The sequence below is a fragment of the Microcaecilia unicolor genome, chromosome 4 (assembly GCF_901765095.1).
Source record: "Microcaecilia unicolor chromosome 4, aMicUni1.1, whole genome shotgun sequence".
NCBI classification, from domain to species: domain Eukaryota; kingdom Metazoa; phylum Chordata; class Amphibia; order Gymnophiona; family Siphonopidae; genus Microcaecilia; species Microcaecilia unicolor.
In genome coordinates this window covers 152,229,702-152,245,947 of record NC_044034.1, presented here as the reverse complement: position 1 = coordinate 152,245,947, position 16,246 = coordinate 152,229,702, and the positions used below count along the sequence as shown (strand labels likewise).

Below are 16,246 nucleotides of genomic sequence, written 5' to 3'. Positions count from 1 at the left end.
ATGTAAAATTAGTTTATCTTGTTGGGCAGACTGGATGGACCGTACAGGTCTTTATCTGCTGTCATTTACTATGTTACTATAGTGAAAACAAATTTTTATTATCATCCTAAAGAGGCTATCATGTCTCTACATCCATTGACTTCAAAATGCACATGCTGTGTTGTATTCTATTTTATTCTATTTATGTATTTCTATTCTGCCTTTAATCCAAGCTACAAAGTGGATTGCAATACCAAACTCCTGCATTCAGAAGGAAGTTACATACAGATTACATAATCTATACAGTTCAAAACTACAGCATACATAATACCACTTTCAAAACTAAAGATTCTGCTCTAAAAAAAAAAAGGGTTTTCAATGATTCCCTAAATAAGAGATATGAGCTAAGTTCATGAAGATTGGCAGGAATGCTGTTCCAGAATCTAATACTTTGGCAATCTATTGATCGTTCTCTAATAAATTTATGACTTTTTTCAAAGATGGAAAATCAAACGTTAATCATTACCTACTTCTTGAATGAAATTTAGCACTCAAAATAATCAAAGAATGACTAACAGTATTTTAAGCCCAAATAAACTTTTAAAAACTAAACAAGCAAGTTTAAAAATTATTCGGTTCCCAATCTTGTACCAATGCAATTTGTTTGTTTAAATCTTTTTATTAAAGTATCAAGTTATCCAAAAGTGCAATGCAATTCATTTAATAATGATGTAACTTTTGTATATTTTCCTTTCCCAAAGATTAACTGAGCTACAGTATTTTGCAGCAGTTGAAGTCTCTTCATTTGCTTTACTGTGAGCATAGGCGTAGTTTGACTGTTTCATTTGGGGGGGCAAAGAATGGGCGGAGCATATTAGCATATCATTTGCATATATACATATGCAAATGAATATGCTAATGTGGAGGAAGGAATTGAATTTACAGGCAAAATATCACAGATGCACATTTCAAAAAGCTGACACATTTCAATTAATAAATTATGAATAAAATACTTTTATCTACCTTTGTTGTCTGATCATTTAGTTTTTCTATTCGCTTTGGTCCCAGTGTCTTCTGTTTTATTCAGTGTCTTCTTTCCAGTAGGCTTCCCTCTGCTCCCCACCCCTCGCAGTCCCATCCATCTCTTGCTCCTTCCTTCTGCTCCCCACCCCTCGCAGTCCCATCCATCTCCTGCTCCTTCCCTCTGCTTCCCACCCCTCCCAGTCCCATCCATCTCCTGCTCCTTCCCTCTGCTTCCCACCCCTCCCAGTCCCATTCATCTCCTGCTCCTTCCCTCTGCTTCCCACCCCTCCCAGTCCCATCCATCTCTTGCTCCTTCCCTCTGCTTCCCACCCCTCCCAGTCCCATCCATCTCCTGCTCCTTCCCTCTGTTTCCCACCCCTCCCAGTCCCATCCATCTCTTGCTCCTTCCCTCTGCTTCCCACCCCTCCCAGTCCCATTCATCTCCTGCTCCTTTCCTCTGTTTCCCACCCCTCCCAGTCCCATCCATCTCTTGCTCCTTCCCTCTGCTTCCCACCCCTCCCAGTCCCATTCATCTCCTGCTCCTTCCCTCTGCTTCCCACCCCTCCCAGTCCCATTCATCTTCCCTCTGCTCCCCCCCCCCCGCGAGGTCCAAGATGGTGACTCCGTTTACCCCCTCTCTTCCTCCCTCCCTCCGGTGCAGGCAACAGTCTTCAGCTTTTTCAGCGTTCCTGGCAGCGGTAGCGATGTACACGCTGCCTTCGGTCTGCCCCGGAAGTCTTCTCTTCAAGTTCCTGTTCCCACCTATGCGGGAACAGGAACTTGAAGAGAAGGCTTCGGGGCAGAGTCAAAGGCAGCGTGTACATCGCTACCGCTGCCAGGAACGCTGGAAAAGACTGCTGCCTGCGGCGGAGGGAGGGAGGGAGGAAGAGAGAGGGGTAGACGGACACGCTCCTCTCCGTCCGCTACTCCGCTTGGCTTCCCTGCCCTCTCTGTCTGCGTCCCGCCTTCCTCTGACGTCAGAGGAAGGCGGGACGCAGACAGAGAGCAGGAAAGCCAAGCGGATGGAGAGGAGCGCGTGCGTGCATGTGTTTTTTTTTTTTTTTAAACTAATGGCGCGGCGGCGCCTCATCGTCGTTTGGGGGGGCATTGCCCCCCCTCGCCCCCCCCAGTCTACGCCTATGACTGTGAGTGAACAATATAAAGAATTGCAATAATCTAAGTTAGGGAGCAGCATCGATTTTGCAATAATTCTAAAATTAAGAGAACTGAAACAAGATCTTATAGATCTAAGATGACGTAGTGCACAAAAAAATCTTTTAACTAGAGCATTAATCTGATATTTAAATGTTAGTTTGGAGTCTAAAATAATTCCAAGTACTCTGGACTTTTCCTCAAAATGAAGAGTATCTCCAGAATTCAGTACTACATTAACAGACAAAGCTTATTGTATCTGCTCACCAAACCATAGCAGTATTTTGTGTGTGTGTGTGGGGGGGGGGGGGGGGGGGGGGATTCCTACTTGGTTAGCATTTTACATTGATGTACTAAGAAGATCCCTTACTAAATGTTTCCTTTTCCTCTGCCTTAGTACTGAGCATCGGAGAAGGAGGTTTCTGGGAAGGCAGCGCCCGGGGGCTTGTTGGATGGTTTCCAGCCGAGTGTGTAGAAGAGATTCAACCAAAGCCAAATGAAAGCAGAGCAGGTAAGACCTTGGCCAAGGTTTCAGCAGCATTTTGTATCTTTGTCATTGAAATGTGCTTCAATAAAACCATTGAATGTCTGGATTTAAAGTAAGCTTTGCTGGGTGGGGCCTGCTTGCCTCATGGCAGCAATGCTTCATCATGTAGGAGATATACGGTCCATGTCCTGACTTTTGCTTCTCAGGCTGATAGCGACATCTGTCAACTGGCCAAACTATTCAAGTATGTTAGTTTCCAGAGTGAACTGTGATCTATGGCTACCGGCTAAGGATTTTCGCTGTTATCTGGGCTAGATGGGAGAGGAATTTAACCTCCTGAGACTACTACTAGAGGTCATGGCTGCCATTTTGAACTCGAAGCTGACATGGGCAGGAGTAACTGGGAATCACTACTGCCTGCCCTACTCTAGACTATCAAGGCACCCTTAAGGGGGGGATGTGGAGTCTTCAGGATGGAGGTGGGTGCTTTTGGAGGAGGGTCTTTGGGATGGGGTTTCTTATGGGGCTGGCCTTTCAGGAGGGTGGATGCTCTTGGGCAGGAGCTTTGGGAGGGGTTGAATGCTTTGATGGAACTTTAGGGGGCAGAAGCTCTGGGGGTGGAGCTTTGGAGGGTTAGATACTCTTGGTGTGGGGGTTTCAGGAGGACATCAAAAGTAACCCACCTGATATTCAGCCCTTAGTTAATGGGGTAAATTTAGAACAGCTTTTTTGCTGTTTTAATTTTATTCAGTTTACTTGGTAGTGGACTGAATATCACCACTATCTTAGGACTGCAGTTGAAAATGTGATTTTAGTTGGATGATTAATTTCTAAATTTCTTTGATTGAACAACAGCTTATAATAGCATACAGAATAAATGATGGTAGGCACAGATCAGTGTGCCTAGCAATCTTTTTTCCAGTTTCCTGTCTCTTGGTTAGATGACACATAAATTGTTGTTCCTAAACCAATAGGAGCACCTGCTCCCCTATATCTTTTACTTGACCTTAATATACAGTACATTCCAAGTATACCCCATAAGATTAGAATTATAGCCATGGCAATTTATCCAGCCTTTTTGGAAGCCTAATGTAGCTATCACTGATGTTATCATGGCTGTGATATGCTAGTTATCTCAGCTTTCTTGGAAGCCTAGTAAGGTTGTAGACTTGGGTACCAGCCCTAGAAACTGGAAGCCCAAAAAAGAGGGCAGAAATTGCTGAATCAAAGGGGAAAAAAGTGCAGTTAGGGGGACAATTCTATAAACATACTCAGTGTGGTGCCATGAAAGAAACGCTAAAATCTGTCTGCCGATTTTCAGACCATGGGAGATAGCCAGGTTGTCTTCCGTGGTCCATGCTGAACCCAGATAGTCAATGCTGGTCCATTTCCGGTGACCGGCATTGAATATCCAGCTTAACTTTGGTCGGTCCAGCTTTAACTGGCCAAGCAGGTATTCAGCGCTGGCCGGTTAAAGTCAGACCAGTTAAAGTTATTCCACTTATTGTGGCATGGCTGGTTTGACATTTAAAATCGGTGGATAGCTGGTTATATTGTGCAATATAACTGGCTATCTTTAAGCTGTTAACCAGCGGTATTCTGTGCCGGATAGCAACCTAAGTGCTGTTTTAGCGGCCATAGCCTTCTGAATATTGGCCTCTGTGATGCTAATTGGTATTTTATAAGGCATGTATGTGGTATGTATCATTATAGGAATACAGGCATAAGGTGCGAATCTGTAGCCGCCAATACTTACACCATATTAATGTCTAGTGTAAATGTTCATATCTATCTTGGACGATACTGGTGCATAATCTTCAGTATTTTGTAAATTACGCATGTATATGAGAGACTCACATATTGTCCACGCAAGCTCCACCCTCATGAGCACCCTCCTTTCACATACACTCTAAAGTAACTGCTCACCTATGTTACAGAATCTCAGCTAGCATATATGTGTGTTAGTCCCAATTATCAGCACCTTTCACCCTCATATGTGGTGCGTAACCCTACTCACTACTTTTTGAATTGCCCTTTTAGATTTATTGATCTAACGTTAGTCTTACAGAAAAGAGTAAAAAGAGAAATGAGGTCTTATCTGATAATTTTCTTTCCATTAGTCCTTTCCACTATTTCAGAACCTGTGGGATAGTTGTGTCCAACAACCAGCAGTTGGAAATAGAGAACTGAAAACTGAGCTGAGACATATCTCTCTTGGCGTCCAGTCCAGCTCCTCAGTATTTACGTAGACACGCAGGAGGAGATACTCAGAATAAATGCAAAAACCTTAAACAACTCGCTAACTTAATACTAACCAGACGAGCAAACATTTGTGGATCTCTCTCATCTCTGGACAACTTGTAGAGAACAAGAGATATGCATGAAGCACCGTGCAAGGTGACAGTCATTATTTTACCCATTACTTTGCACTGATTACACTTTCAGATGTTGGGTGGGCCTCTGGAATTGTGGGAAGGACTAATGAAAAGAACATTTTCAGGTAAGACCTAAGTTCTCCTTCCATTACATAGCTTTCTACTGTTCCAGAAGCTGTGGAATGTTCAAAAGCAATCCCTAGAGTGGGTGGGATCCTGATGCCACTGCCCTGGGGTCCAAAGCCCCAAAACTAGCTTCCAAGCGCGCTGCAGAGGCTCCCACAAGGCCTGGGGAGCCTGCTTCCCTGCAAGCAAATAAGTTGACCTGATAGTCTCCTTCAGCCATCTAGCAATTGTAGGCTTGGAAACAATGAGGCCAAGCCTCTCTTTACTAAAAAGCACAAACTGTCTGATTTCCAAAACTCATTTGTGAATTCTAGATATGTAATGAGGACTCTGCACATATCAAGAAGCTTCAAGGTAAAATACCGAACTTCTTCATCCTCTCTGCAAAAAGACAGAAGCTCCAGAGATTGCTTGAGATGAAATGCTGATGCCATAGCATGGTGCTACTAATTGGGTTTCTGCCAGCTACTTGTGACCTGGATTGGTCACTGCTGGAAGCAGAATATTGTGCTAAATGGCCATTGGTCTGACCCAGTATGGCTATTCTTATGTTCACTTTCAAAAGAAAGGAAGGAATCATGTGCAGGAAGATCCCTGCCTCCAAAAAATGAAGAAAGGGATCGCAACAAAAGAGAGCCTGAAGCTCCGAAACCCTAAGTGCTGACGCAGCAGCCACTAAGGAGGCCTTCCAAAGTGGCTCAAAAGGAGGCATCTGAAGAGCCCAAAGGATTAAATTAAGGTTCCACTCTGGACACAATGTAAGAAAGTGCCACAAGTGGCCCATTCCCCAGAAGAATGATATCCTGGTGAGCCACAAGAGACATCTACAGTAGTCAGCCCCTGAAACAAGCCAAAGCCACAACCTGAACTTTTAAAGAACCTGACACTAATCCTTTCTGAACACTTGCCTGGAGAAGTGCTAGGTTATGTGTAATCTAAGCAGAGAAGGGAGAAAGTCTGTGCTCAGAACACAAGCTCTCAAAAGTTGTCTTGCATACGCCAAGGAGTATAGGGTTTCCAAGCCTGAAAAAAGGTAGCAATGACCGAATCAGAATAACCTTTTTGTCTCAACTAAGCCCTTTCAATGGCCAAGCCATAAGACTAAAGGGGGGCACGTATCTTTCATGAGCACTGGACTTTGCTTTAGTAGGCCGTGTAACCTGCGAAAGATGGCAATGATTCCCGTTTAGCAGTTGAATCAGGTCTCCGTACCAAGGTCTCTGTGGCTACAACAGAGAAGATTCTCTGCCCAACTCATGATGGATGCTGTCTCCACTGCCATTGGATGGCTGCGGGTCCTGCTTTGCTTGTTGATATAAGCCACCACCATTGCATTGTTGGAGAAAACTTGGACCAGGTCCCCCACCAGAAAGGGAGAGAAGTCATGTGTAGCATACCTTCCCATTCCACTCCAGTCAGTATTTTATAGACCTCTACAACAGCTGTTTAAAAAGACATTTTTGTTGGTGGAGGAAGGCTCTTTGCTGGCATATTCTCAGAGGCCCTGTGCACAGTGGTTGACAGATCCTATACTGGTTATGAGGAGGATCTGAGAAAAGACTATGAAGATACTCCTGAGAAAATTAAAAAGTCATGGGATAGGACTACTACTACTACTACTTAACATTTCTAAAGCGCTACTAGGGTTACGCAGCACTGTACAGTCTAACAAAAAAGGACAGTCCCTGCTCAAAGGAGCTTACAATCTAAAGGACGAAATGTCAAGTTGGGGTAGTCTAGATTTCTTGAATAAAGGTGTAATGGTTACGTGCCGAAGGCGACATTGAAGAGGTGGGCTTTGAGCAAGGATTTGAAGATGGGCAGGGAGGGGGCTTGGCGTATGGGCTCAGGGAGTTTATTCCAAGAGTAGGGTGAGGCAAGGCAGAAAGGGCGGAGCCTAGAGTTGGCGGTGGTGGAGAAGGGTACAGAGAGGAGGGAAATGTCCTGTGAGCGGAGGTTTCGGGCAGGAACGTAAGGGGAGATGAGGGTGGAGAGGTAATGAGGGGCAGCAGATCGAGTGCATTTGTAGGTTAATAGGAGAAGGGTGAACTGTATGTGGTACTTGATCCGGAAGCCAGTGAAGTGATTTGAGGAGAGGGGTGATATGGGCAAATCGGTCCAGGTGGAAGATAAGACATGCAGCAGAGTTCTGAACGGATTGAAGGGGGGATAGATGGCTAAGTGGGAGGCCAGTGAGGAGTAGGTTGCAGTAGTCAAGGCGAGAGGTGATGAGAGAGTGGATGAGAGTTCGGGTGGTGTGCTCAGAGAGGAAAGGGCGAATTTTACTGATGTTATAGAGGAAGAAGCGACAGGTCTTGGCTATCTGCTGGATATGCGCAGAGAAGGAGAGGGAGGAGTCGAAGGTGACGCCGAGGTTGCGGGCAGATGAGACGGGGAGGATGAGGGTGATATCAACTGAGATAGAGAGTGGAGGGAAAGGAGAAGTGGGTTTGGGTGGAAAGACAATAAGCTCGGTCTTGGCCATGTTCAGTTTCAGGTGGCGGTTGGACATCTAGGTAGCAATGTTGGATAAGCAGGCCGATACTTTGGCCTGGGTTTCGGCAGTGATGTCCGGTGTGGAGAGATAAAGCTGGGTGTCGTCAGCATAAAGATGATATTGGAAACCATGAGATGAGATCAACGAGCCCAGATAAGAGGTGTAGATTGAAAAAAGAAGGGGTCCAAGGACAGATCCATGAGGAACTCCAACAGAGAGCGGGATGGGAGTAGACGAAGATCCATGAGAATGTACTGTGAAGGTACGGTGGGAGAGATAAGAGGAGAACCAGGAGAGGACAGAGCCCTGGAACCCAAATGAGGACAGTGTGGCAAGAAGTAAATTGTGATTGACAGTGTCAAAAGCGGCGGATAGGTCGAGGAGGATGAAGATGGAGTAGTGACCTTTGGATTTGGCAAGGAACAGGTCATTACAGACTTTAGATAGTGCCGTTTCTGTCGAGTGTAGAGGGCGAAAGCCGGATTGAAGCGGATCGAGGATGGCATGAGAGGAGAGAAAATCAAGGCAATGGCTGTGAACGGCGCGTTCAAGTATCTTGGAGAGGAAGGGTAGTATCTTGGAGGCAGTGTACTTCTGTGGATTAGGAGTTGGTTATTGGACAGAAAACAGAGGGCAGGGTTAAATGACCATTTTTCTTAGTGTAGAAGGGTCAATAGTGGAGTGCTGCAGGGAGCTGTACTGGGACTGATGCTATTTAACATATTTATAAATGATCTAGAAAATGGAATGACGAGTGAGGTGATTAAATTTGCAGATGACACAAAACTATTCAAAAGTTGTCAAAACACATGCAGATTGTGAAAAATTGCAGGAAGCCCTTTAGGAAACCAGAAGACTGGGCTTCCAAATGTCAGATGAAAATTAATTTGGACAAATGCAAAGTGATGAATAATTCAAATTATAGTTACCTGATGCTAGGGGTCCACCTGCACTCAAGAAAAAGATCTAGGTATCATTGTAGACAAAATGCTGAAATCTGTCCAGTGTGCGGCAGCCAAAAAAGCAAACAGGATGCTAGGAATTATTAGGAGAGGAATGCAAAATAAGACCAAAAAGATTATAATGCCTGTGTATTGCTCCATAGTGCGACCTCAGCTTGAGTATTGCATTCAATTTTGGTCACTGTATTAAAAAAATATATATATATAGTGGGATTAGAAAAGGTTGCAAAACAGATGGTGTAGAACAGGTAGAAGTGAATCAATATTTCACTGTTTCAAAAAAGTACAAAGACCAGAGGACACTCAATGAAATTACATGGAAATACTTTTTAAACAAATAGGAGGAAATGTTTTTTCACTCAAAGAATAGTTAAGCTCTGGAACTTGTTGTGGTAACAGCAGTTAGCATATCTGGGTTAAAAGAAAAAAAGGTTTGAACGAGTTCTGGAGGAAAAATACATAGTCTGTTATTGAGATGGACATGAGGGAAACTACTGCTTGCCCTGGGATTGGTAGAATGGAATGTTGCTTCTAAGGGAGGAAGGGAAGGATTTGTGCATGAGCACTCCAGAGGACAGCTGTACAATAAAAGAAGAATGCAATTTTCAGCTTTTTTGCCGTGGTAAAAGTTCTGGAGTTGTATCTTTTTGTATATTTTAATTACCCTGAGTCTAGGCATTTCAAACACCAAGAAGTTCATGCTAGAAGCTATTTAACACTGACTACATTTAGGGATCCCCAAGCTCCACCAGCTGAAGACATCCTCACCAGAAACCTCCCCGGGCCATGCGAACACTGAGGAAGTTGACAGTGTGTTTCCATCTGCCAACACTGCTGTATAAAAATGTATACAAGAAAAGACTTGCAGTTCTAAATATGTATACTATAGAGGAGAGGAGGTATAGGGGATATAAGATATGAATATTTAAATACTTGAAAGGCATTAATGCGTAAGAGACGAACCTGTTCGAAAAGAAAAGAAACAGTAGAAACTAGGGAACATGATGTGAACATGCAAGGAGGTAGACACAGGAGCAAAGTTCAAAAATATTTTTCATAGAAGCGGCGGTGGAGACAAAAACAGGCATGGGATAAACCTAGAGGAACCCTTAATGGAAAGGGGATTAGCTTTGAACTTATCTACATGGCATGGCATGGTGCTTCAGCTCGGAACAGATGGAAAATGACATTTTTGTACTCCTAGGAGACCAGGCAGAACCTGCTCCTGAGTGGCATTTACAATCCGCCACCTTACTGGGCACGACCAGATGGGCTATTTTGGTCTCTATCTGCCATTATCTGATAGAGCTCTTTACTGTATGTAACTTGTCTGTGGCCCTTGAGGATCAGAGTTGATCATCTCTGTTCTACATAGGTTTATTGCTTTTTCTCTGAGCTTTCTCCAAATTATTTGTCTTCCTTCAAGCACTAAGATATCTGTAAACCTACACCAAGATTTAGGTGCCCCAGTGCCATGCGCTTAGTACCAACACTATAACAGCACCTTGGTGCCAAGATTCCATTATAGAACATTAGTGTAAGTGAAGCATTGGCGCGGCTAACTGTGCCCTGAAGTTGGCGTAACTTGTAGTATTGTATGTTATGTGCATGTCTCTCAGACACGCTCATTACCTGCCCATGTTTGCATCCCCTTGCCCTTATGTGCTAAGCAGTTTTGTTGCTTTTGTTACAGAATAGTGCCTATTACTTACATGTGTAAGCATAATTGCCAATTAGTGATACTAATCTTGCGCGTGAGTGCCTCTATTCTGTAACTTAAGCACACAATTGGTGCCTATCTTTAGACACCAGTTTATAGAATTACCCTTTAATTGCAAAATAATAAAACGTTATGCCAAAACCCGCACCCACTACTCTTATATTAGTCTTACCAGTGTTTTGATGTTGAATTTTAATATGTTATCAAATACTGTCTTTAACCTGTGGTCTGTGAGATGAGAAGCAATGCAGTTTCCTTTTGAATGCATTTGCCTGTTCCAGTGTTAAACACTCGAGGCCTATTAACTAGTCTCTTAAAGTCATTTACAGGTGCTTTTATTTGCAGAGAAGGTAATTACTTGAATGATGTGGTGACACAATGAGTAAGCTTGTATATGGATATTATGCAGGATATGCTGCTAGTATTCTTCATTTGTGTTTTTATTCATCTGTTAGTAAATATAGAAGTGAACATCTCCTGGATTATTAGAAGGGCAGAGAAAAAAATCAAAACAAAAACACTGTCATCTTTCATACTGCTGCTTAAAGACATAGGGGCCCTCATATTAAGGCGCAGTGGGCCCGATTCTATATATGGCGCCTAAAATTAATGCACGCTAGGCAATTACACCTAAGCACGTTTACACACAGTATTTAGAATAGGCTTAGGAGTAGTTAATACGACCTGAATCTACACATGTCCATTTATGCCAACAAAAAGCTGGTGTAAATCACTGTGTGTAGATTTACGCGCACTGACCCATATGTTTTAACAGCGCACATAGATTTTGTAATGCCCACAAAACGCCCACTTCCACGCTCTTAACCGTGCCCCTTTTTGCCTGTACACTTTAGAATTTAGGCGCAGTACATTACAGAATAAGCTTAGCAATGTATGCGCGTAAATCCTAATTTTTGCCAATTAATGCTCGTTATTGCTTGTTAAGAGCTGTTAACGCTTAGCTTGTTAAAACAATCTACGCATGTAGTTATAAAATTCTGTGCGTAACTCAAGGCCTAATGTGGGCCTACCACACAGTAAAGGGCAATACCGCAGGATGCACTGAGGCATCCCATGGTAGTTTGGGCAGCAGCACTTGCTACTTCTGTGGTAAAAAAATATTTTTTTTATTTTTTTTGTCATGGGAGGTATGTATGGGGGCATAGATTATCTGTGCCTGTGCTAATCGAGTAACGTGGGTACATTACTGCACGCCACCTGAGATTAGCACAGGATCCCTTACTACCTCCTAAATAGGTGGTGGTAAGGGCTCCCAGCAGTAATGGCCATGCGCTAATGGGAAAATTAGTGCATGGCCATTTAAAAAAAAAAAAAAAAGCCCAACTGCGGCCATTTGTCAGCCATGCTAGAAAGTGGCCAGAGCATGAGGCAAACCTATGCGCTAACCAGTGCTGTAGCGAGGGCGGCTGACACCCAGGGCGGGTCGCCACTGTGCAATCCCCCCCCTCGGGTGCAGCACGGCACCCCCCCTCAGTCCGCCCCTTCCCCTCCCCCCCCCAGAGCGCATTCTAACTTCAATTAGGAAGCGAGGGGCGGGCGAGAGGGCCGATCCACCCCTGAGAGCACGTCGCTGGGAGCTGCGTCGGCTCCGCTGGTTCCTTGCTCTCTCTGCCTCGGAACAGGAAGTAACCTGTTCCGGGGCAGAGGGTGCAGGGAACCAGCGGAGCCGACACCCCCCCAGCGGTGTGCACCCGGGGCGGACCGCCCCACCACCACCTCTTCCTACGCCACTGGTGCTAACCACAGCACCGGCCACTTTCTACCATGGCTTGATAAAAGGACCCCATTGTTTTTCAAAACAGAAGCTATAAACCGATGGTAAACATTGTGTCAACTGCAGCTCCCAGGTAAAATCTACAGTTGACAGATAGCTTCAACTGAGACCTGCTTGCAGCAAGCTGTATGAAAACTTGGCTGAATACTCCAGGCATGGAACAGAGGGATGGCTTGCTATCTTCCTCGCCAGTATGAACAATTTTTCTTTTTCTTTTTTTTTTTTTGCCAACCCTGCCTCATAGGTAGGATTTCAAGTATCAATATATATAAAAGGTGAGTGTCGTACTCACTCGCAAATGCGCAGTAGAGACCTTCTCTGCCCCGCCCCCGCGTCAATACGTGATGACGGGGGGGGGGGGGGGCGGATCACAGAGGGTCTGTACTGCGCATTTCTGAGGGAGGGACATCGCCGTCTAACGCTCCCCCCACCCGAGTCGCCGCCACCACCCACCTTCTACCCGGTCGGGCCCTCGCTCCACTATTGAAACAGCGAGGGTCCGGGAGCGCAGCACTGAGCTCTGCTGAGCTGCCGACATCGTCCTTCCTTCTTCTTCTCTGCCTCTGTCCCGCCCTCGACGACGTCACACGAGGGCGGGACAGGCAGAGAAGAAGAACGAAGGCCGACGTCGGCAGCTCAGCAGAGCTCAGTGCTGCGTTCCCGGGCCCTCACTGTTTCAATAACGGAGCGAGGGCCTGGCCAGGTGGAAGGTGGGTGGTGACGGCTCGGGGGGGGGGGGGTGCGATTTTGGAGGGGGAGGGGCAGCAGCGAACTTGGCGGCGGGGGCGGGCCTTTCAACCCCCCCCCTTCCTATAATAGCCCGTTTTTACGGGCTCAAAGGCTAGTGTTTATATAGAAAGCATGAAAGTTTATCTGCAGTGGCCTCTTGAAATCTTGAAGTAATAATGCATGATAGACTTTTAAGACCAAGTGCTGTGTTTGGTGCGCGGTACAATTTTGAAACATACACACTGAACACCAACCCTAAAGAAAATGCTGAAAAAAGTCATATAAACCATTATATTGACAAGACAGAGCATTTCATTTAGTGAAAAAATTAAAAGTTGCTTCTTTTCAGGGAATAAGATAGGAAAAAATCTCTAATAGTTTCAGACCTCAATTCTTGAGAGAGATTTCACACGGTGCCTCTCTGTGCTAAATGTGAGAAGCTAGTTTTGGCTGACTGCATTTCTCCACATGCCTGGTGGTTTTAAACCTTGATATGTCAGAGCAGTATTTATATAAAAATTAAAATGTGACATGGATCCTGGAACTCCAGTGTGGTTGAATGAATTGCCTTCTGTGGTTACTAATTTGCTCTCTGCTTTTTCAACGGAATGTGGCTGTAGCCCTTTTATATTTTTTAATGTACTATGTAATTATATCTATTTTCACTGCAGCTGAGTAAGTAAAATCCTTAGGGTTGGTTTTCATTGATATTTATTTATCCTGCAAAATTCCCTCTAAAATTAGATTTGATAATTCGTTGAAAAACAAAAACAAACAGGGAAAGCTGTAGTTATCTGATGCTAGGGTCCACCTTAGGAGTCTGCAATCAAGAAAAAGATCTAGGTGTCATTGTAGACAATACGCTGAATTCTTCTGTACAGTGTTCGGCGGCAGCCAAAAAAAGCAAATAGGATGCTAGGAATTATTAAGAAAGGGATCCAAAATAAGACTAAGAATATTATAATGCCTCTGTATCGCTCCATGATGTGACCTCACCTTGAATATTGCGTTCAATTCTGGTCGCCATATCTCAAAAAAGTATAGTGAAATTAGAAATGGTTCAATGAAGATCAACCAGAATGATAAAGGGGATGAAACTCCTCCCATATGAGAAAAGGCTAAAGAGGTTAGGGCTCTTCAGCTTGGAAAAAAGATGGCTGGGGGGGGGGGGGGGGGATATGATAGAGATCTGTAAAATTCTGAGTGGTGTAGAACGGATAGAAGTGAATCGATTTTTCACTCTTTCAAAAAGTACAAAGACCAGGGAACATTCAATGAAATCACATGGGAATACTTTTAAAACAAATAGGAGGAAATGTTTTTTCACTCAAAGAATAGTTAAGCTCTAGAACTCGTTACTGGAGGATGTGGTAACAGCGGTTAGCGTATCTGGGTTTAAAAAAGGTTTGGAAAAGTCCCTATTCTGTTATTGAGATGGACATGGGAAGCCACTGCTTGTCCTGGGATTGGTAGTATGGAATCTTGCTAGTATTTGGGATTCCGGAATGTTGCTACTATTTGGGAACAGGATTCTAGACTTGATGGACCATTGGTCTGACCCAGTATGGCTATTCTTTAGTTCTTATGGGTTGCTGTAAATTTAGCTGTTTTTATTTAGATATTTGATTTTATACATTGGTAATGAAATGGTCCTTTTACTAAGGTGCAGTGAGCACTAGTGTACACTTACTGCAGCTTGAATGGCTTACTGTGGGACATGCCTAGGTGTCCTGTGGTAATTTTGTGATCTACATGTACAAACCATGTGCTAAAAAATATTTTTTATTTTATCACAGAAGAGACGTGTCTAGGGGTAGAGAGTGGGTGTTTCTGCACTAACGAGTTATCATAGCTACATTACTTCATGCTAACTGATTAGCGCAGGATTAGTACATGAGCCCTTACTACCTCTAAAATAGGTGTTGGCAAGTGCTCACGTACTAATATTTTTAATGGCTGCACGTTCATGGCAATATTAGCACATGGCTATTCATTTAAAACAAAACCCTGCAAAATTAGCCATTTTACTTCTGCGGTAAAAATGGCCTTTGCATGCAAGAAAAACCTGTTTTAGGGCGTGCTAAAGTGCAATTTAGTAAAAGAACCCCCAAGAGAGCAATTCTTGCAGAGAAATAAATATGACTACCACAGAAAAAGTTTCAAAATACAGTACAAGTCTAAAAATCCAGACTGCTCAGGGATCGGGTCAATCTGGATTTTCTAGATTTTCAGGCAATACTTGTAAGATTCCTCTTCAGACATATTTCCTTCCCATTCAGCATCTCTTCCCCATTCAGGGCCTCTCTTCCCCTTTCAGCGTCTCTCTTAAGGCAAGGCCCCCAAGGACCCCCTTGGCTACACCTCCCCACTCCCAATTCTGCCCGCAGCTCACTCTCTCACTCTCACCTGTTCTGACGTCTGTGATAATGCAGCGCCATTGGCAGCCTTACTCACAGGCTGCCTCCGGCATTCACTGGGTCTTTTCCCTCTGACCTGTCCCGCTCCTTCTGATGCAACTTCCTGTTTTCGGAAGGGCAGGACGGGTCAGAATGAAAGGCCCAGTGCATGCTGAAATCAGCCTGTGTGTAAGGCTGCCGCTGGCACTGCAGTATCATAGACTTCAAAACAGGTGAGACTGAGAGCAAGCGTGCAGGGCCAGGAACAGAGGGAGAGATGCTGGACTGTGTGTGTTGGTTGGGGGGGGGGTGGGGGTGGACAGAAGGGAGGGAGAATGTGTAGTCCAGATTCTGGGTCAGTCTGGAAACTACGATTTTTTTGTGGTCTGGATTCTCAGGTGGTTGGGCACTTCTACTGTAAATCACTAAAGAAAATTAGGCAAAAATCATGAGTCACAATACTGTACTTCTCTTAGCTCACTATACAAAGAAAGAGGGATGATGCGACGCCAAAATCAGTGGAGCAGTTTTTAAAAAAGAAATAAAACAAAATGGTTTTCACCTTAAACCACCACCTCCGTACACTTCAGATCCATATATTAGACATTTACTTCTCTCCTTTATAGGGTCTGGAAAAGTTAGCCCCTCATTTTCAAAATTTAATAAACGTTGACAAGGATAGGTTGGTGGTTTCTACTGATCTGACACTGCACTGCAGAAACAGCCTCTTTTTTGGCACCTCAGTACAGCGTTGGGAGCACCAGTTCTATAATGACTTAAGGGTGCTCCGATGCCGTTACAGAATATTAGTGTGAACCCACATTGGTGCACCAATAATAAAGCATGCCCACGTATTCCAAGTCAATTGCAGGCATAGGAGGGTGTGCCTAGAGCTGTCAATCAATTCTCGCATCTCTCAGTATTTTATAAGATGTGCATATTGATGAATGACACATCTATTTCCTGTCCATGCTCTTCCCACATGTACACCTCTTTTTCAATTGC

The 16,246-nt window shown here is 44.3% G+C and overlaps 1 protein-coding gene across 1 annotated transcript in view; it reads left to right on the top strand.

Moving 5' to 3' along the window:
- The window catches only part of SHANK2 (SH3 and multiple ankyrin repeat domains 2), an 846,275-nt gene that overhangs the window by 371,971 nt on the left and 458,058 nt on the right, over positions 1-16,246 (top strand). The window contains 1 exon segment of the mRNA XM_030200750.1: positions 2,552-2,665. Coding sequence (XP_030056610.1) covers positions 2,552-2,665 — 114 coding nt within the window.